General features: G+C 36.3%; 1 protein-coding gene across 10 annotated transcripts in view; it reads left to right on the top strand.

Moving 5' to 3' along the window:
• The window catches only part of CACNB2 (calcium voltage-gated channel auxiliary subunit beta 2), a 245,447-nt gene that overhangs the window by 199,138 nt on the left and 25,776 nt on the right, over window positions 1–20,533 (top strand). For 7 of the 10 annotated variants that reach the window (XM_074535270.1, XM_074535267.1, XM_074535299.1 and 4 more), the window contains 7 exons: window positions 1,672–1,794; window positions 6,019–6,155; window positions 7,972–8,048; window positions 11,147–11,280; window positions 14,677–14,757; window positions 15,038–15,096; window positions 18,118–18,227. In XM_074535270.1, the coding sequence (XP_074391371.1) occupies window positions 1,672–1,794; window positions 6,019–6,155; window positions 7,972–8,048; window positions 11,147–11,280; window positions 14,677–14,757; window positions 15,038–15,096; window positions 18,118–18,227 (721 nt within the window). Of the gene's footprint in view, window positions 1–1,671; window positions 1,795–6,018; window positions 6,156–7,971; window positions 8,049–11,146; window positions 11,281–11,425; window positions 11,446–14,676; window positions 14,758–15,037; window positions 15,097–18,117; window positions 18,228–20,533 lie in introns of all 10 variants that reach the window. The other 3 variants (XM_074535284.1, XM_074535278.1, XM_005480308.4) reach the window with 1 other exon arrangement.

Below are 20,533 nucleotides of genomic sequence, written 5' to 3'. Positions count from 1 at the left end.
TTCCACAGTGTCAGGTCACTGCCATACAAAATGGTTATTCTTAATAAGAGGGAAATATTTATTTGATTATTTACTATTTGATGCTAAGTATTGCTTAGGAGATTTGACAATTCAGTGATTATTCATATCTGTATTTTGATTGTTGAAATTAGTAATAGCATAGAAAGCATCAACTCCGTTAATCTGTAATTTTTACATTCAGGAATATTTTGAGGTTTTGTATGAATATTTAAATTCAATAATTTTAAGGAGGATTCGTGATATCACTGAATCCAGTGCCTGTGTGACTTCTTTTTTTTTTTTTTTTGTGGCATGACTGTAATAGTTTGGTATCTTTTATGTAGGGTAATAGTGGAAGTAACATTAAGAAAATTATAGAGGAGATAATTAAGATATCAATTTGAGGTGTTAGGAAATCAAAATTCCCATTTCATCAACACTGAAAGATATTTTAATTGATGTGCAGAAATCACCAAACTTTAGTTTTGGATTATTGTTCTCACAAATGCCCAGTTTCAAAAGTGTAATCATGAATACATAATCAAATCAGGATTCAAATTAGCCCTTCTAACAGTTTATCTGTTATGACAGATTGGGCTAAAGGGTCAGCCTGGGGCAGGACAGTGGTGGGTCCAAGGGATACTGTGTGATAATCTCTGTGGGGAGAGCAAGCTCAAGCTGTTGTTTAGCCTAGAATAAAGCAGAAAAAATGCTGTTCTCCTGTAAAATGGTTGTACCTTTGAGAAGAGGAAGCCCTTGGTAGCTGCAGTCTGGGCTGAGCTGGGTGGCACCTTCTGTTACCATACCTGTGCTGAGAGGTGCTCAGCACTGGTGGTGCTGGTAAGGAGAAGCTGTGCAGATGTGGGGCTTCTGTGTGACTCTTCTGGCAACTGCTTCTTGAAAACAAAACTTGGGAAAATCCACTAACTCACTGATGTCAGCTGGCAGAGTAAGAAAGAATTAGGGAAATGAACAGATCTCTCTGTGGCTGGCACTTGGTAATGACATGATGATCTCAAGGCACATTGCTCTGCTCTCAGAGTGCAGTGAGGTGACTTGCTTAGGGGTTACTGGTAACTGCTAGGACCTCTTCTCCAAATTTGCAAGTTCCCCAAATAGTTCTTGGGGGCTGAGGCTGTGACGGCTACACTTGGAGCAGCCTTAGAATGCTCCTGAGGTGACCAGCACGTGGGTGCCCAGACAAGAATGGTATGGAAGGAGCAATGTTGGTGCAGTGTCCTGCTCCCTTTTGCAATTCCTTTTGCAACCCCATTTTCTGTGGAGCTTAGGTTTTGTAGCTCTTGAAAACTGCCTCTTCTGGCAAAGAGGTAGTTTGCCAGAAACCCAAACACTGAACTCACAGCAGAACTGCAAACTGACAATATTATGTGGATTGCCAAGTCAATTACTTATTACTGGCTTGACTTACCTCAAATTAATTCAGAGCTCTATCACCTACTAAAAATCTGTGTTCTATGAAATGCACTGATACTAATAACTAATGTCAGTAAAAACTAGGCTTCATTTTTTGTATGGATGTGTTGAGACTTCTTTGTAATTCTTATGATTTTAAAAACTATAAAATAGAGAAATCATCTCTCATGTATATGTTTGTATATATGTATGTGTTTGCAAGATAAATCTTCATGATGTTCATCTTTTATTTTGCAGTCAAAACCTGTTGCATTTGCAGTTCGGACAAATGTTGGGTACAGTGCAGCTCACGAAGATGATGTCCCAGTCCCAGGCATGGCCATCTCATTTGAGGCTAAAGATTTTCTTCATGTTAAAGAAGTAAGTAAAACCAGAGGAGTAAGTGAATCACTCTTTAAGGGAGTACTTGAGTAATAGTGCTACTATTTTGCAATGTTGATAACACTTCACATTGCCAAAGCACTTTACAAATGTTAAAGTAACACTGTATAAGGATTTGAGTGTACTTTTAAATGCTGTTCTTGTATAAGCTATGGCACAAATTTCTTACAATCAAATTACTGAAGTTCAGAAAGCAAGTACTTTTCTTCTCTAGTAAAAATCAGTTATTTACAGATTTAAATGCCTGTGTCTGACTATTCAAAGATGAAATATTTCTGGGGTTTGTTTTCTGATCTGGTACTGTGAGGGTCTATTGTGATTCAGCAGCCAAGGGTTGCTTCTCTTTTGTCTGTGTGACTGCATCTCAACCCCAAAATCCTCAAGTCTCCTGTTTTTTTTACTGAAGCTACTTCCCTGGCACAGACAATATTTAGTTAGCAGTAGCATGCTGAAGAACTGGAATGATGTTTCAACATAATTGCAGCTGTCAATAAATAAGCTTTGCATTTGCTGCATTGGTTTTCTTTCCCTGTAGTTTGGTTTTGACAATTTTAAACTTTCAAACACCTAAAGTAATTTTCTTTCTCTGCTCCTTGCAAGACAATCTCAAAAACCTTGGTAACTTTCACATGCAGGCCCTCCTCTGTAGCCTGCTGCTCCCTTTTGAATCACTCCTTCATTTTAAAATGTTTGCTAGTTTTTGGTCATATTCCATTGTGGTTTGTCTCCAAATAGCCCATCTGGATATGAAAAATTATAGGAAAAGAAACAGAAAGTTAGTTTAAGGTTGAGAGCAATCTAGCCATGTATTTGAAATTATGTCTTTGTCTCATTTTAGACTATCAGAAAAAAACCCCAGTAGTTATGATTGACAATGCACAGTGATTCTGCTAGCACAGGTGCTTTGTGGAAGAAAGAAACATTCCTAATAGAGAGATAGGAATACAGGTGGACAGAGACTAAAGGAACACAAGAAACAGACGTGGCTAATGGTCGTAATTTTTCATATATTTTAAATACACAAAAAGAGAATAATATTGATTCAGACTGTATATGGTGAAGGAAATATGTTTTCTGACTGATGATAATGTGAAAAAATTGCTCTGCTCTGTCTTGTGACAAAAGAAGAGATGAGCAGGCACAGAGTCCTGGCAAGAGAAAACCATCAGCTTTCTCCAGTGAGTCTTGAAGCACTGGAAAATAAGGCTCAGTTTGGTTAGATCAAATGGTTTTGTGTAGTCATCTATTCCATCTGCACTTGAAATGAAGTGGTAATCTCAGACTTTACATCTAGTGTTTCCCCTGTTTCCATATAAACCAGACACACAGGGTTAGCAGTTTTCTGTTAGAAGTTAATGCATTTTTCTTCACAGCAAAACTTACTCTCAGATGTATATATATGTGGGAGAAAATCTGGAAGGAAAAGTCTCCTGAACTTTTATGTTTCTCGAAAATGCCTTGAAGGGAAGCTGAATTCTGAGTTCTGTCTGTGGCTGTACGTAGCACTGAGGGGTGGAAAAATAGATTAAAATGTTCCTGCAACCCCAGGTGTATTAGAATAGGCATTCTTTGCTGATTGCCTTTAGAAACACCTGGTTTTCTCTGTCAGCTGTTGAGGAGAGGTTATTGTCTACTGGTGCTGGGCCAGAGATTGGTTGGGGAGGGAGCCTGGGACCAGGCCAGGTCCAGAATGGCGAGATGGGACGGGATCCACAAGGAGTCAAAGTGGGACTCAGACTCCTGCCCTGCATTTGGCAGCAGTGTTGTGTCTGGGTGGGTTGGAGCTCCTTCAGAGGGTGCTCCAGGCCCAGCTCTTCCCTGCGCAGCCATGTCCTCTCCCTCCATCTCCTGCTCATCCTCCAGGGCCCTGTGTCCCACCAGGTATTGCTCCTTCAGTACCTTTGCTGCTCCCTACAGTTAATGCTGGGGGAACTGAATTGTCCAAACTTTAATTATTTCTGCAGATTAAATAAAAAAATATAATGGACTATCATATGCAGTGTTGCTTATATATTTAATACCTAACCTATTGCTAGAAATAAAGAAAAGCTGAGTTAATCTCCAGTAGCTTCTGCCTGCCTAAGGATGCCATACTGGATCAGTGCTGTCCTCTTTTTGTCTGAAAGGGCTGCTCACCAATTTGTGCTGCTGAGAGGGCTCAAACAAGAAAAACTTCAGTTCAAAATGAAAGTGGACAATGATGAAAAGCACTGTAGTGATTGAGTGTGAAGGAAATTTATCTTCATTATTAGGTTACATTCATTAAAACTCAGTACATAAAAGGATGATGGATTCCTTCCTGCATGATGAAACTGCTGCATCATAGTAACTTATCAATCTTTTGAGGCTTTAATGCATGGTCATCATTTTGGTCTGTGTTTAATTAATTTTTGTATTTCCTTTGGCACTCCAAACACAGGTGAATTACAGAGAATCACTCACCTGAGCCAGCAACTTGAGAACTGGAATTTTCAATACCAAAAAATTTAAAAAATTTTAAAATTAGAAAGTATTATGTGTGTTATTATAAACATTAAAAAGTATCTTTTAATTTCTATATACTGACACAACATTTATCTTTGAGACCTTGCAGAAGTATGCTTTTATTTCTATAGGAAGAAATTCCTGTGGATTTAGGATTTTTATTGCTTCTAATAAAATTAATATTCTTGCATGGTAATCTGTTGCACTGTGGGACAAAAATAGCAACTGTTCAGATTTTAATTCAATGGTGTTTCTTAATTATCTATCTCTTCCTTTTACCAAGTAATGACTTAGTTAGCCTTTTGTAATGATAGGGTATAATTTTAATAATACATTTCAGTCTAATACAGCTTTGAGAAACTGCTATTCCAGAGCAGCTCCCTATGAAATGCTGGTATTCTTACTTATAAAGGCATTGGATGAATGTCTATAATATTCATAGATATCCTTATGTTTTATAAGCTTAAAAGTGCTTTTATTTTAATCTCTATTATTGGTTAGCTGGAATATCTTATGGTTGGTCTCAAGCACCACAAGATTTCTGTAGCTGCCAAAGTGAAAGAGAATACTGCAGTGTAGGTTGTGTATCAGTGATCCACCAATGATGGTAAAATTAATTTCTTTTTAGGGGAGCCCACACATTTTACATGTTTTATTCCTAACTGTACACTTGTTAAAGTTATTTGTTATATTAAATATGCACCATAATATCTACATTAATAGCTTCAGATGCAAGAGAGCTACTTTCTTCACATTCAGGTGTTCTCTGAAAGTTTAATAAATATTCCAAATTACCCAAAATTCCTTTTTGATGATAGTTATTCCAATGGAACACCAGAAGTATTGTGTGTGGGGCCCATATATGAGTGACTTACTCTCCTTCAAAAATGGTGAATAAATAAGATTGGAAAAAGAAAATAGCTCTGCTGCATAGACCTCTGCAAATCAACCAACCTCTCCCACACATGGTACGGGGGGTGTAGGAATAAAGCTGTTGAGTTAAAGTAGTCAATATCTCATATTTAACAGAGCTGAAATTCAGTTAGCAATTACACAAGTTCACCAGATAGCCCAGTTAAGTTTTTTTAGTTATCCAGAGATATCCAGTCCTCGTGGATCTATCATGGTAAGTTTAAGATGCAGATCATGTGTGCTATCTGAAGCAGGGTATATATAAGCAGCCAAATTCAGCCATATTTCATAAGATTTTAGTGAGAAGTGAGGGAATTTGTGAAGTAGTATTTTTTAATTTAAATGGAGAAGTGAATAAAGCGGAATAAGAAAAATAGATTATTACAGAGCTACAAAAATTCTAGCAGCAGGGGCGAGTGGATATTAAGTCTCTGGTGTCCACCAAGGAGAACCACAAAGGGAGGATAAAAGCAGCTCTCATATATGAGAGGAGACTGTGAAGCAAGAAATAATAAAGATGGTGAAATGGGTAGAAACAAAAACCAGGGAGAAACATGAAGTCTTTGCAGGAAGGTTTCCACTTAAGGACTGTGAATTTTAATAATTTGAAAGGAATAATTATTTTAATATATTTCTGAATTGCCACAATTCTTCATTGCCATAATAACATAGCACAGTGATTAACTGCAGGGAAGAATTACAAAAATTAGCATAGCTGCAAATTAAAATTAATAACAAAGTTATCCCCAGACACAGTAATTTCTTAGTATGTTACTTTTTTCTTTTTTTTTTTTTATTAATCTGTAGAAATTTAATAATGACTGGTGGATAGGACGATTGGTAAAAGAAGGCTGTGAAATCGGATTCATACCAAGCCCAGTCAAACTAGAAAACATGAGGCTGCAGCATGAACAAAAGGCAAAACAAGGAAAATTCTACTCCAGGTAATAACAAAAAATCATTAATCATAGCAGCATTGTCTGTGACACAACTTGGAAATTGATGCTGTGTATCAGTCATATATATGCCTTATTATTGTTAGTGGCAGCTACAAATATTTCTGATCAATGAAGAAATTAATATATAATGAATTATATTATTTATTATATAATATATAAAATTATTTAAAATATTATATTGTTAATTAATAAGCTTATTCATATAATTGCTGTTTGAGAGAAGAGTAGATATTTAGATTGGCAATCTGTGGTGGCCTACCACTGAAATTGTTTCTTCCTTTTTTTGTAAAACAATTGCTAATATACATTACATTAAGTACATTTACTATGTGCTAGTTAATTTTTTTACTTAAAATTGATTTATCTAAATTCTGTAACATTTTTAAATTGTTTTGATGATCTTCCTCTTTTTAAAGACATTTTAAGCTCATTTTAGAAATTACAGAAAATGTTAAGATGACTTTACCGGTAAGCCAAAGCCAATGCCTGTTAGTTAGCTTGTAGGGAAAAAATAGTCTTGTCAAATTCATTTCCTACAATTACAGCTTTTAAGAGCACTACATTTTATGATGGAAGTTTCATGTCAAGTCATTTGTTATCTCTGACTGAAGCCCTCACTGCATAAGAAAAAGGACTGTTTCTAGATATTCTGAGCAATACTACAAGATAGGACAATGTCACCTTTACTCTTGAATTCTTAATAAAGTAGTTTTCTAGCAACACCTGTGGAAGCAATTTGTTTCCCTTTGAGTATAAAGGAAACAAATATTCCCAGTGTATTTAAGTGGGATGGACCTGGAATTGAGCCAGGAACCATTTGGGAGGCCAGAAATGCTTTCCTGTCTCCATAGGAAGGGCATCAGTGTTTGTAGAGCATGTCCAGAGTAGGACACCATGATTGGGCAGGGCTCAGCTGCATTCACCAGCGGTGGAATGCCCTTCCCATGAGCATGCTGTCCTCAGCAGAATGGTGCTGGATTCCTTATTCCTCTAGTGGCTCTTCTGGGACAGCCAGGTGTGTCCCAGTGATTCGGTTCTTTTCCAAATCATAGAGGCTTCCAGTTTCCAGAAATTCTCACTGAAGATAACATTGTCCTACACCACAAATGCATTAACTTAGTGCTTATTAATATTTCAAGATAAAGTGGAAACTAGTACTAGCACATGAATTATTTGAAGAGCGAAATAACCTTTCTTACATTTTTTTCAGAGCTTTTCTTATTATGGTAACTGAAACAAAGACTAGAACTGTTGTTTCATTTTCACAACTTGGATAGGTTTTCACAAAGCAAAATATGACAAAAAACCTTAGACTGCTTTAACTTTGTTGGAGAGACTTTTTCTTAGGCGCTATATTTTATGAGAAAGCAACAGAATTGAGTTGTTAATTAAATTGAAAAGATGATAGACACAGTCTCATCTTAATTAGAAATTTATCAATAACTCTTCAACTAAAGGAAACAGATATGCTCATTGGCTTAAGAATTACTCTTATTAATAGGTAGTAATATTAATTCATGTATCCCAGTAGCCATATTATTTACTGAATTGTATTAACATCCTGTGGAAGTCAGAGCAGCAGAATGAATTACACAGCAGCACAGAAAGTATGATTGATGTTTGCAATTCCTCAGGTCCCAAAATGTACACACATTTTGTGGGAGATGTATATTTTATACCTCTGCCAGAAATACTGTTTGTCTCACAGCTAGCACCGCATTTAGAAGGCAGATCATAAATAAACTAGATTAAATATTGAGAAAGCTACAGAACTTCAAACTAATGTATTACTTTACTCCAGTAAATCAGGAGGAAACTCTTCATCCAGTTTGGGTGACATCGTTCCTAGTTCCAGAAAATCGACGCCTCCATCATCTGGTGAGTAGGTTGTGAACCCTTTGGTGAAGAGACTCATGAACCTAATCTGTGTAAAATGCATGTACCTTTAGACCTCTTCTTCTTATTCTCCATTCTTCTTAGGTAAAACCTGAGTGATGTGTTTCCAGATAAGGCTGGTTTGGGGTGGTTTGAAGTAATGGAGTCAATGCCAGCAAGTTCAGACAATGATAGAGCTGTTAATGCACAAAATTCCCTCTTTGCTTTTACCACAGAGTTTTGTAGCAAAGACATCATAGATCTGTGAGACTACATTACAGAAGAATAGTGGAAAGTTTGGTCTGGTCTGAGCATTCCTACTGAACAATAAATACTTTCTTGTACAGGAGAAAAAGCAACAATAAAAATAGAAGTTCCTGGCAGGTTTCTGCAGTAGCATCAAGAAAGGCATTATTTTAAAACATCAGGAACATTTAGTTTCACAATTCTGATCATGACGATGTGCTTCACAGAATTCTAGGATGCTGGATATTTTTTGCCGTTGACAGAGTTTTCAAAAATACTTATTTTTTACTTAGAGCATCGACATACAGGTTTAACTTTAGATTTAACTTTAATCCAAATTCAAGTGATATGAAGCAAATAGGTGGCAAGCTGGGGGAGGATGCTAGCATTAGCTCCATTAAAAAAAACACATCAAAAGATCACAAAAAAAAATCAATTGAATTCAGCTGCTGTGTTGCTGGATGTTTTATCTTCTCATATGCATTGTAAATACCTGGAAACAGAAAATATAAATGAGTGTTGCTAGTGCCTTTTTTACTAGGGCAAAGACATGGATCTTCCAGTCATATTCATTTATGTGGAGTCTGGACTGCAGAGCAGGCATCTTAAAATGAGCCTGAAGATTTTAAAGTATTTACTGTGTAATTTAAAAGGGAGACCGAGAAATTAAATCATGTTTTTGTAGTAGCTTCATTTGGTTCAAGCAATTTAAAAATGTATCTGTCTTGTGAAACCATGGATTTTTTGCTTTGAGTCAGGGATGGGTTTTTTCAATATAAAATAGTGCCACCAAAAAACCAAACCAAAACAAACACACAGACAAGATGAAGAACCAGTGAAAAACAAATGAAAGAGAGGCTAATATCCATTTAAATAATCAATATTAATATAGTAAAAAATCCATACAGTCCTGTTAGGCCACCAAACTAGGTAAGAATAATGCTGAAAACGACTGAAAAGATCCCAATGAACTAAAGATATTTTACAGTAAAAGAACTGTCATAGGAAATGTTCCATAGTATGAAGACTTAGAATGAATAAAGGAGATACTGTTAACTAGCTGATCAAATTCTGCATTTCTTTCTTACAGCAAAAGCTTAAGGTAACTGACTTTTCTTTACTGACAATTTTGGTAGAACATAGTACCAAAGGAGTTTTAATATGCCTTATTGTGAGTGATTTCCAGTATCTGTGCTGGCCGGTATTCAAGAAAAGATAATATGTTACTTTTATACTTATGAAGAGGATGAAGGAGCAGTGTTGCTAGAAGAAAATGTTACATGATTTCTGTGGGTGTTCTTAGGAGCAGGATTATGGAAACTGGATGCGGATCTACTCACTGGGGTTTTCCAGGGAAGGACAGACTCACAGGCACAGTAACTCAGGGTGTGTCAGGCATCAAGGCATTAGATCTGTGGATGATTCAAATGGGAAAATGTACTTTATGAGATCACTGCCTCAAGTGTCTGTTACATCAGTAGCTGCACATAGGCTTGACAGAAATGTTTATTTGTTACATAATTTAATGGCACATGTCACTGTATTAGTTGATGTCCCACTCATGAATCAGACGAAATCAGGTCACTAAGATGGTTTCATAATAGTTTGCAATGATTAATTAAGGGTTTGGGTAAAGTCAATACAAACTATTCTGCTTACAGATCTGTTAGGGTTAGCCTCAGTTCGACATCAGGGCATGGCAAGATAAGCGTGTGTTACCAGAGGGCGTGGAGAGAGGTGGGTAACGTTTTCACACATGAGGGTGGTGATGGATGACTGCTTATGGTTCACTTTTGTGCATCTGCTTGCTTTCTGAAGACAAGTTTATACCACTACTTAAGATCAGGATTATTGTTGTAAACAAGAAAGGTTTTGTTTGGTTTTGTTTTGTTTTACCTGTGGTTGGCAGGTATCTGTTCTACTCAGCATTCAGGATAGTATGGCTTTGTGTTTTGAAAGTGTATTTGTTATTGAGTCTGTGAGGATTCTTGTTGAAACTGTTATTACTTACTTGCTAAAAGCTACATAATTTGTGGTTATCGTATAAGTATTATTGGTTATATATTCTTTTGGGGTAGAGATTGAACAACAATGGTTTATTGTATTCACTTCCATTTTACCCTGCCTACATCCTGACTCTTTACTCAGATCCACGTCTCGGAGCTAAGCTGGGATAAATTTCCTTTCTTCTGCTATCCATTCTTTTTAGTTTTCCCTATTAGATCTATGTTTAATTATTCCTAATAAATGTATCTTATGAGTACAATGCATTTTTATTTAAAAGATTAAAAATGCAATTGTATTCCATCCCTAGATAAATGTAGATAACATTATACCAATATCTGGCTGATTTTGTCATCAAAAGTGATTTTTCTTCTAATTCTTCATTTCTCATAGACACAGTAGTGACATTTCAAATTTCTATTGATGATACCCATTTTCATTTAGTGTTCATTTCTATAAAATAATCCAAATGTTATTGAACAAGTTCTTTTGTTTACATTGGTGGAAATCTTATCTATTCAAGTGAATATTTTGGATTTACACTGGTGTAACAAGAACAAACTTGGCCATTGGTCTATTTTGTAAATGTTGCAGTAACTGTTACCGATCGCCTTCTGTCTTCGAATCCTAAAGTACTGCACCTTTAAATTTTTCCCTTTGTTTTATTGTGGTTTTTTCTCATGGTCAACTTTATTTGTTTATTTATTTATTTATTTATTTATTTACTTACTTATTTATTTACTTATTTATTACTCTGGACCGTTTTATTTCTCTTTACCTGTAATTTCCTTTTTAACCTATCTTTACTTTCCCTGTCATCTGATAATTCTGAATTGTTTGTCTGTATATAGCTGTAGACATAGATGCCACTGGCTTAGATGCAGAAGAAAATGATATTCCAGCAAACCATCGCTCCCCCAAACCCAGTGCAAACAGTGTAACATCACCCCACTCCAAAGAGAAAAGAATGCCCTTCTTTAAGAAGGTAACACCGACTTCCAAGCTCCCATCTGTCCACCTGCTCACCTGCACTGCGTCGCATTTCTAGTCCTGTTAACTGTCTGCGTCCTTTGACAAGCCAATAACATGCATGCTTTGTTGTTCTTTGTTTCTTTTCCATGCTGCTGTAGCTAAGCAGAAGCAGAAATCGGTAAGTTTATATCGACATCGCCTGTGTTTATCCTGCCACTGGCATCATTAGCATTATAACTCCAGATTAACAATGCAGCTATTCTAGAATTAGTGATGAAGAGATGTATTGAGCTGATAGTGGATTCATTACAGGAAAAGAGGCAAAAGTTCTGTGTGTCTGTGAAACTCTGCTACATACTTATCCTTTTTGATGGAATAAAAGGACACACTTAGAAGGCCTTCTAAAGTGTTTGAGAAAATTATTTCTAGCATTGTAATGCACCTCTCTAGTGCATGTTTATTCTTTCTATATCTTTCTCAAATTTTTTTTTTCTTTATTACTCAATCTGTTGGAATCATTATTGGAATCTATCAGACACTCAGTTTGGACTTTGGAAACAAATTGTCAAGTTCATTCTATTTTTAATTTAGTCTATACTTAAACTTCTAATTCACTAGGTGCAGTCTGCAAGTGCACAAGACCAATGGAAAACCTCAGACTTGTTTTGACAGTTTACTTCGGGTTTTTCCTGATGTCATGTATAAATTATCAGCCAAATGTTCTTGCCATCCATCAGTGAGACTTTTTTAGTATCCCAGCTATTGGAAGTGGTACTGGTGGTTCCCAGGAGAGCCGATGTCTCTCCATAGATAACCTAGATAACTACAGAATTATGCAATTGGCGTCCTGTTGCAAAAGGCTGCAATAGGTTTCTAGGGCCTTTGCTGGAAGAACTTAACAAGACATTAGGTAGCAGCTAAGCTATGTAGTGAAATACCACATTTTGACTGTTTTGTTTTAAAATCTGTAGTCTTCGTAGCTCTCATTCATTTGGTTTTAACCACTCACTTAAATCTGCAGGTAATAACTGACTGTTATAGTGCTTAAGCAGTGCCAAGTGACATTGTTGTCCCTGCTGTGGATGCTCTTGTGTTTAATAAGTAGATCTTTGTTTCTGTCTCTCGTTTCTTGAACTCTTTTACATAGTTTTGAATCCTTCTCATTTCCAAAGTGACAACTATTGGCTGCAGTTTGGTCTGTTAAGCCTGGTGTAGAAATCAACAGCAGGTTCTTGCTTCTGAGTAATTTCTTACTTAATCGTATTTTTGATTGGATAATACATGCTGACATGTATTGGATGCTGTCTGCATAAGCATCTTTCAAAGCTGCAGCTTCCAGATGAACCACCTTAGACTGGATGAGGGTTAGTCCCACATCTTTCTTTGACTCTGTGGTGCCTCTTTTCTTCCATATCAGAATCATTACTAGTGTTAGTGGGGTTTGTAATACTGATTTTTACACTATGTACTGGATGGCCATCCCAAAGTAATCTGCATAGTCAAACCACTGAGTAAAAGCCATATGTTCAAACCTGCCAGTTTTTATTCTGAGTTCATATTTGAACTTGAATCTGCAGTGAAAGCTGTATAGTTCAGTGCCAGTCTCTTAGAAAATATTAGATTCTCTACTGCTAAATTAATGAACTTTAATGCTTCCATTAGATAACTTCTACTCAATTTCCTGCTGACAGCTTCATTATTTCAAGCTGTAAAATTTAGAGAAAAAAATGCTTATTGCAACAGAACAGAATTTAAAAATACCCCATATTCCATCAAATAAGGTAATTTCTGTGCTTGCCCTGATTGTGAAATAGCTGGTTAACTTCTAGCATGAATGCCTTTGGTTAAGTCAGCCACATTAAGACAAAGATCTTTTACATCAGGGCACTCATGCTAAAAGCACTTGCACAACTGTAATGAATTTTTCTTCGAATCTGTCTCAAATATGCTTATCAGATTATTAAAAATGTTTGCAAGAACAGTGGAGGACTGCTTTTGGATACAGGCCCAGCCTAATTGCAGGGGTTTGCTTTGAAACATGTTGAGTCAGATTCTGTACTGTGAAAAATAAATTCATTTCACATGCTTATGATGCCTTGGGCACTGGTCTTCATTCTCATGTTATTAATTAGCCTTTGAAACTACAGGTAACAAAAAATAAATTACATTGAGGGACATTCACAAAAATATTTTCTGTGTTTTAGACTGCTTTAGACTGCTGCTTGTGTAGCATTGTGTGCTGTCACTGTATAAATGTCTGTCTTTGTGGGTTTGTGTTTTGGAATGTATATACTTATTTTAATGTTATTGCGAAACACCTTGGGATACATTGAGTTCTGGAACAATGAACAATGTCTGTATTCTGTGATCTTGACTGATGTATTTGTACTATGTAAGCATTTGAAAAATAGATCTGGCATTTCTTTTTCTGTAACACCCACACATTTCTGGATTTGGATTTCAATCTTTTATTCCCAATACAAAGATAAACCAAAACTTTCCTTATGAACAAAAACCTCTATTTGATTAGACTCCATTCATGGTGATATATATTGATCAGCCACTTACTAAAGAAGAAAAAATACCAAACTTAACATTTTAATTCTTTTTATATTGTATTGTGATAACAATATAAATTTTTTGTAGCCCTTAAAAGGAGGCAATCTATTTTATCTTTGTATGCTAGAGTACTTTTTTAGAAATTGTGCATGATACATCAGTTGGTATTTTGGTAAATATGGTACTACCAGAATCCATTCTTGGGTGGTGACAAGAACTTCCCAAAGTGGAAGAAATGCTATCCCAAGCTCTGCTTATGATAGTTTTCTAGAAATACTAACTTGATCAGTCATTATTTTTATTTAATTTGTAATTGAATTGTGGGTGCTAATGCAAACGTCAGACTGAGTGCTGCCATGGGAATTTGCAGTGATGTCACAATGTTTTTTCAAGCAGTGGGCAAATATGAACATTTAAAAAAAAAAGGATGCATTATGCTTTTCTCATCCCCTTTTATTTTTCTCTTTCATAATTTGCTATGTAAAATTCCTGTTGGAAACAGATGTCACAGCTGTAGAATTAATCACTTCAATTCATTAGGTGTTTGAAATGACCTTTTTAATTTACCAGTTAGGAATTATGCAGTGGGAAACGTGCATGACCCAGAGTAAGAGTTTTTAACTATCCAAACTATATATGAAAACAGTAGGAAACCCTAAAGTCAAAAAAAAGTTTTTTCAAAAGAAATCCCTGAATCTCTTATGTCCTTATCTTGTGCTACCAGTTCCTGGGAAAAGTTAATGAATCTGAGATTCCTGTGACATTACTGGAAATTCAGAATTCCTAATACTTAGAGTGTATAACACTTTCTCTAGGTGTTGTGATGCTGAAAACATTTTCTGTTTTGCAGACAGAGCACATCCCTCCCTATGATGTAGTGCCTTCTATGCGACCAGTAGTTTTAGTGGGGCCTTCTCTGAAGGGATATGAGGTAACTGATTGTTGTAAATAGTTCCATTTTTACAAAATACCGTGCTTCATTTGTATTTGATAATTTATAACATAGGCAAACATCAGACAGTTTTTACTCCTACTGAATAGCTGCTCATTTTTATTTTACTTCATCTCAGAATTGAGATTAAGAATAAATTGCATTCCAATCCCATTGTTTGGATACAAGATTTATTGTCAGCTTTATTCTATAATATTCTTAGCATTTAGTATCATGAATTTCCTATGCAATTATCAATTTGTTGGTTTTTTCCTTCTAGGTAACAGATATGATGCAAAAAGCATTATTTGATTTTTTAAAACATAGATTCGAAGGGCGGTAAGTACTTTGCAATGCAAATATACTTCAGGTTCCATTTGGGTGTTACAAGGTTTTTCAGAAATTATAACATTGGACAAAATTAGAAATGACAGCTAATTCCTTGATCAGTGGACTATAAGTGTGGATTGGAAGTTTCCCTGACAGAGCATGCACAGGCTGTGTTGCAGTGGGAAGTGTTCTGGGGCATATATTCGTTGAGAGTGGAAAAAAGGATGTCTTCTTCTTGAGGACTGTGACATTCACACTCCAAATTGCTAGATATTTATCTACAGATTAAAAAGTGATTTTAAATATTTTTCAAGTGATATCTCATCAATGCTTCCTAGGTTTTGAGCGAACTGGCCAGTGCCACGTTTCCTCCTCAGCTCTACTTCCTCACTTGACATCCAACTCAGAAAGAGTGGTGTAGGATTCAGACTATCTGGTGTATGGGATTGTCAAACTCTTGATCCCTCAAGATAGGAGCTTGGTTTGACAGTAATTGTGGGCTCTATAGTGGAAGTTTCAAAAGGATGGGATGAGGGGGTGGGGCAGTGCCCTACCTTGCTGAAATACTCTCACCCTTGGCAGCACACCAGCTGCGTTCTGATCCGAGTGCTTGCAGCACACTCCACTGTAACACAATGGGATTTGTATTTGAGCCTTCAGGCATTCCTGTGGTACAGATGTCAAATGATAGTGGCATGATGTCAAATGATAGTCTGTCTCTAAAAGCAGTGCTGTGGTCTATAACTCCAGCATCACAGACCCATGGAGCAGAGACATCAGATGCATTCTCCAGACATGATTACATTGGTATTGGATCAAGCTCCAGATTAATATGTCCTAATGGGTTGACTTTGGGAGGAAAAATTGTGAAAACAGGAAGATGTTATAATAAAATCTGTAATTTCAAGGAATGTTCTATTTAGTTTGGAAGTGGTCAGATCCATAACACTATTCTGTATGTCCTGCTGCTGTCAAAACTTGGAAGAGGGAGCTTAAGGTTTTTTTCAATAGCTTCAGTTCTTTAAAATACCACACATTGTGGTTTAAGCTGGTGGATTTTCTCATTCAGAATAATGATGTCAATACCTAACTACTTTAGTAAATTAGTCAGGATTGTCAAACCCTAGATAACACACCTTCAGAAGTGGAAGTTAACAAAACATTTGTTGCAAGCAGAAGAAAATTATTGCATCTTTATATCTTTAAATATTTTAGAGCATGTCAGATTTTCAGTTGTAGATCCAACTCTGGCAGGGTGAATCCACAAATACTCCAAAAAAAATTTGTGTCTATAGTAGCAGATTTGAAGCATCCCAAACTTCAGTAGACATTGGAATTATTACTTAAGGTCCTGAACAAATTTACACCAGAGATTCTCAGGTTCATGCTACTGCTTTGAGCTGCTACACTGTTGTCCCTGCTCTTGTTGCAATTGTTTTGCAATATGAACATAAGCACCTTTGTTTTGAGAGCAGACTTGATGTTCCTGATGTGACATTTCTCAAAGAAATGAAAATGTCTTCAGAAAGATGGTAAAAAGTCTTAAAATTATAAATAGTATTTTTCATAGACAAACAGACTGATAAATCTGGCGTTGTTCAGTATACCATAATTTCATTTTAAAAGGCAAAAATTTACTATTGCCTGTAGGAAGAAAGACTGGCAGAAAAGAATCGAAATCAACTCAGAAAACCAAAAAGCTGTAAAAGTTTGTACAGTCCTTCCATTAGCAAATAAAGAAAACTAATAAGTATCCCAATATACATATTTGATTTAATTTTAAGACAAGTGGAATTATCTGTGAGGAGCTGTGCCAGAAATCACCACCTTTGATTACGCTTTTAGCTTAAGCTCAATCACTCCTAAATTTCCAAAATTATATTACTAATCAGTATTGTGCACATAATTCTGGTTTTTCATATGAACTTCTGGCTCTGTGACAATTTTTAGATAAGTGCATACACGTGTTGAGTTCATTGGGAAATGGCCTATTGGATTACATTTCAGATGAACAAACAGCATCTGACTGTGCTTGCTGGAGAGGAGCCCCCCACTTAGCAAATCTGTTTCCTCTTTTAAATTGCAAGTAAAATCCTACAAGGAAGAACAGGGAATATCATCAGTCTGATTTAACTCTGAGCACTGGAAAAATGTGACCTCTAAACCTCATTAGACCAGAGAGTTTGAAAAGGAACTTAAGGGGGCATTTTGACCCTGTAAAGCAAAATAGACCAAGGTAACTGTTTTCCTAGGAAGGAGAATATTCAGAAGGTTATGTAGCAGTGCCAACAACTGAAAGTAACCACTTCTTTCTTGGCTCATCTTTTCTTATAAACACAAAAGTGAGCCTGCCAGATAGTCAACCTAGGCTTTTCAAGTATGTGCTTCTTCAAGTTACAGTTCCTATTTTTAGGTGCTAGCATTTCATTGCTAGCATGAATTTTTCTGGAAATTTATGGGTAGCTCTTGCTCTCTGTTAGAAAAACACATGCTAGTAAGCTGAACAATAAAAAAGCCAAAAAATCCCAAACCAAAACAAACAAAAAACACCTCAGTTATATTGCTGGACTCATTTCCCTAATAAGCCTTACCTTTACCATTTAGTTCTGCATATCCCTACATGTCTTGCAGGTATGGCTAAAGTAAGACAGGTTGTCATTCAGTATATTATCATTCAAGAAGTCAGGGAAAGGAGAAACCAGCCTGATCATACTGGGAATACTGGTGAAATTTCAGACCCTCACCAGTCCTGGAGACCCCAGGGAAGTCCCATCTTTTGCAGTAATCCCTGACCTCCTCCTGCCTCCCCTCTCCCCAGGCACATGTAGGAGGATGACTTATCAGTAGTTATTATAGCAATATTAGGTTAGATAAAGTTTTTTCTCTGTTCACATTAGGTGAGGCACACTGTGCTGCTGAGAACTTATTTTCTTGTAGTCTTAGCCATCTTCTAGTGTTAAACGAGACTTCTCCCCACATCCCTGAAAGCTCAATAACGCTCAGTGCTACTTTGCTGTATTTATTTTGCAGTATATCAATTACACGAGTCACAGCAGACATCTCGCTTGCCAAACGCTCAGTGTTAAACAATCCCAGCAAGCACGCGATCATAGAGCGCTCTAACACCAGGTCAAGCCTAGGTAAGTACCTGCAATGATGCTGCCTACAAAGTGCCTGTGAAGTATGCCACTCTCCTTTCATGTGTGTAAGCTAAAAATAGCCTTCTCTCTGCTGTGGGAAAATCACAGTTCCCATAATTCAGAAATCCTGGCACTAGAAATCGTTTTAAAATCGCTGTCAGGTAAACTTCCAATAGTGCTGCTTTTGGTTTATTCTGCTCGTGCTCAGTTTTCATGTTTCACTGTTGGCCTCAGTGGGGAGAGGCAGCCATCCATATAAAATCTGAAGACATGTTCTTCTGGTTAAATACTTGGAATTATATGAATATTATTGATACTGTGCATAAGGTTACTAGTAGTGGATAGCTACTGACATGAAGTCTGAGAAAAATTATTGAAGTGCACATTTTATGAATTTTTTATCAGTTTTAACTAATTGTAAGGTTGGTACAAAAAAAGGATGCAAAAAGGGAGGTGTTTTTAAAAAATTGTATAGCTACATTCATAGCCTAAATATCTGTCATCTTATATGAGTCTTCTTGTACTGAAGCTTGTCCAGTTGTATCAATAACTAAACGTTTATTAACTAAACGTTTATTACCTAGATAAAAAAACAAAACAAAACAAGCTTAGCTGGGAAGTTGTAATTGAATGTAGCCATTTACAGTACAGGTGGCTGCACTGGAGCTCCCCATCACAAGGTGTCCTTAGAGTCAGGAGGAAAAGGTGATCATTTTGGAGTCTTAATTCCTGACTGCCGTTGCCTTTCCTCCAGAGTGAGATGTATCCAGGACTCTGCTGCTGTCACTGGTGCATTCCCTGTGTAGAGATGCCTGGAAATAGCCAAGAGGTCTCAGGGAAGGTTCCCTGTCCATGGCAGGGGGCTGGAGCTAGATGACCTGTAAGGTCCCTTCCAATACAAACCATTCTGTGATTCTAAGATGAATCCTGCCAGGCATCTACATCTACATACTTGTGTAAGGCTTGACTGAGAAATGGGACAAAATCTCATAAATCCCGTAAGTCCTGTGCAAGTTCCCCATCAAATACCAAAAAAAGGGGAACTTGCTGCATCCCAGGTGAATATTCAGTCATGTTTCTGCTTTTACAGAGCTGAGATTCCTCTTAGTAGCCTTTGACAGAGATTGGTTTCCCCTGAACACAACATTGCATCTTGAAAAATTGTAAATTTTGTGAAACAAGATAGTAGTTTCATTCATCCTATTAAATAAGTTCTTATCAGTTATGCAACAAAAAAATTTCCAACACCTGAACTGTGACTGAATATTTAACATTTGCCTAATGTAGAAGTACTTTTTAGAATAAGCTTGTCAGCCTTAAAAATTTTTACTTCCCTTTCTTGAAAGTTTGTTTTGTAAAACCTTTGCTTTTCAGCTTTATGGAGGCTGTGAATCTTTGCTTGAAAGTAGTCTGTACTTTCCAAATGTGTCTTATTTTTGAAGTGCTTTCAAATATGAAAATACAATGTACTGTAACAACATAATTAATATCTTACACACAAAACTGTTCTTCCGTGTGAATTTCAGTCTTGTCACCGAAGACTGTTTAATAATCTAATGAAAAGATGAAGTGTCACTTATTTTGACTAGGACTGAAAACTGGTAATAAGTATGAAGGCTAACTAGTCATGGAACAGAATCATGATGATTAAGCCTCATCAGCAAAGCTTATGCAATTTTGCAATATTGTAGAAATATATGTAGCAGTGAAAGCATATCATTAATTTCTCATATATGTGAAACACCTATCACAAAATTTTATACAGGAAAAGAAATCAATAAAAATTAAATGTTGCCCATCATTGTACACCTTTACCTCATGTAGAACTGTACTCTTGAGAGCATCAGCATTTTTTTCTTTGTGTCAAGGTACTTTTTAGATGGAGGTATTTAAAATGGGAGTTCTGACAGAGCCTCAGTTTGGGACACCCACAAGATGACAATGTATATATATATATATATGTATATATATACATATGCAAATATATGGATAGATAGGTAGATGTGTCTCTAGTTTTTGTAACAGGCCTGTTATTAACTAAGATTTCCTGCTACATATCAGGTTTTCAGTTGCATATAATTGTTCTAAAAATTAACTGATTTATAAAATAACTTTGAAGACCTTTGACTAGAGCAACTGGGTCATTCTAGCATAATGTTAGGGAAAAAAAAAATTTACATACGCGAAAATATTCTCAAACCCTTTTGTTTCAGAAGCTGTAGCAGTTCCATTGTTTTAGTAATCTAGCAGGGTTTTGAAATTTGATAGTGAATTGAACAAAATTTCAGTTATGTATTTCTGGGCAA

The sequence above is a fragment of the Zonotrichia albicollis genome, chromosome 1 (assembly GCF_047830755.1).
Source record: "Zonotrichia albicollis isolate bZonAlb1 chromosome 1, bZonAlb1.hap1, whole genome shotgun sequence".
In the NCBI taxonomy this organism is placed as follows: Eukaryota; Metazoa; Chordata; class Aves; order Passeriformes; family Passerellidae; genus Zonotrichia; species Zonotrichia albicollis.
This window is presented reverse-complemented; position numbering and strand designations above follow the sequence as displayed.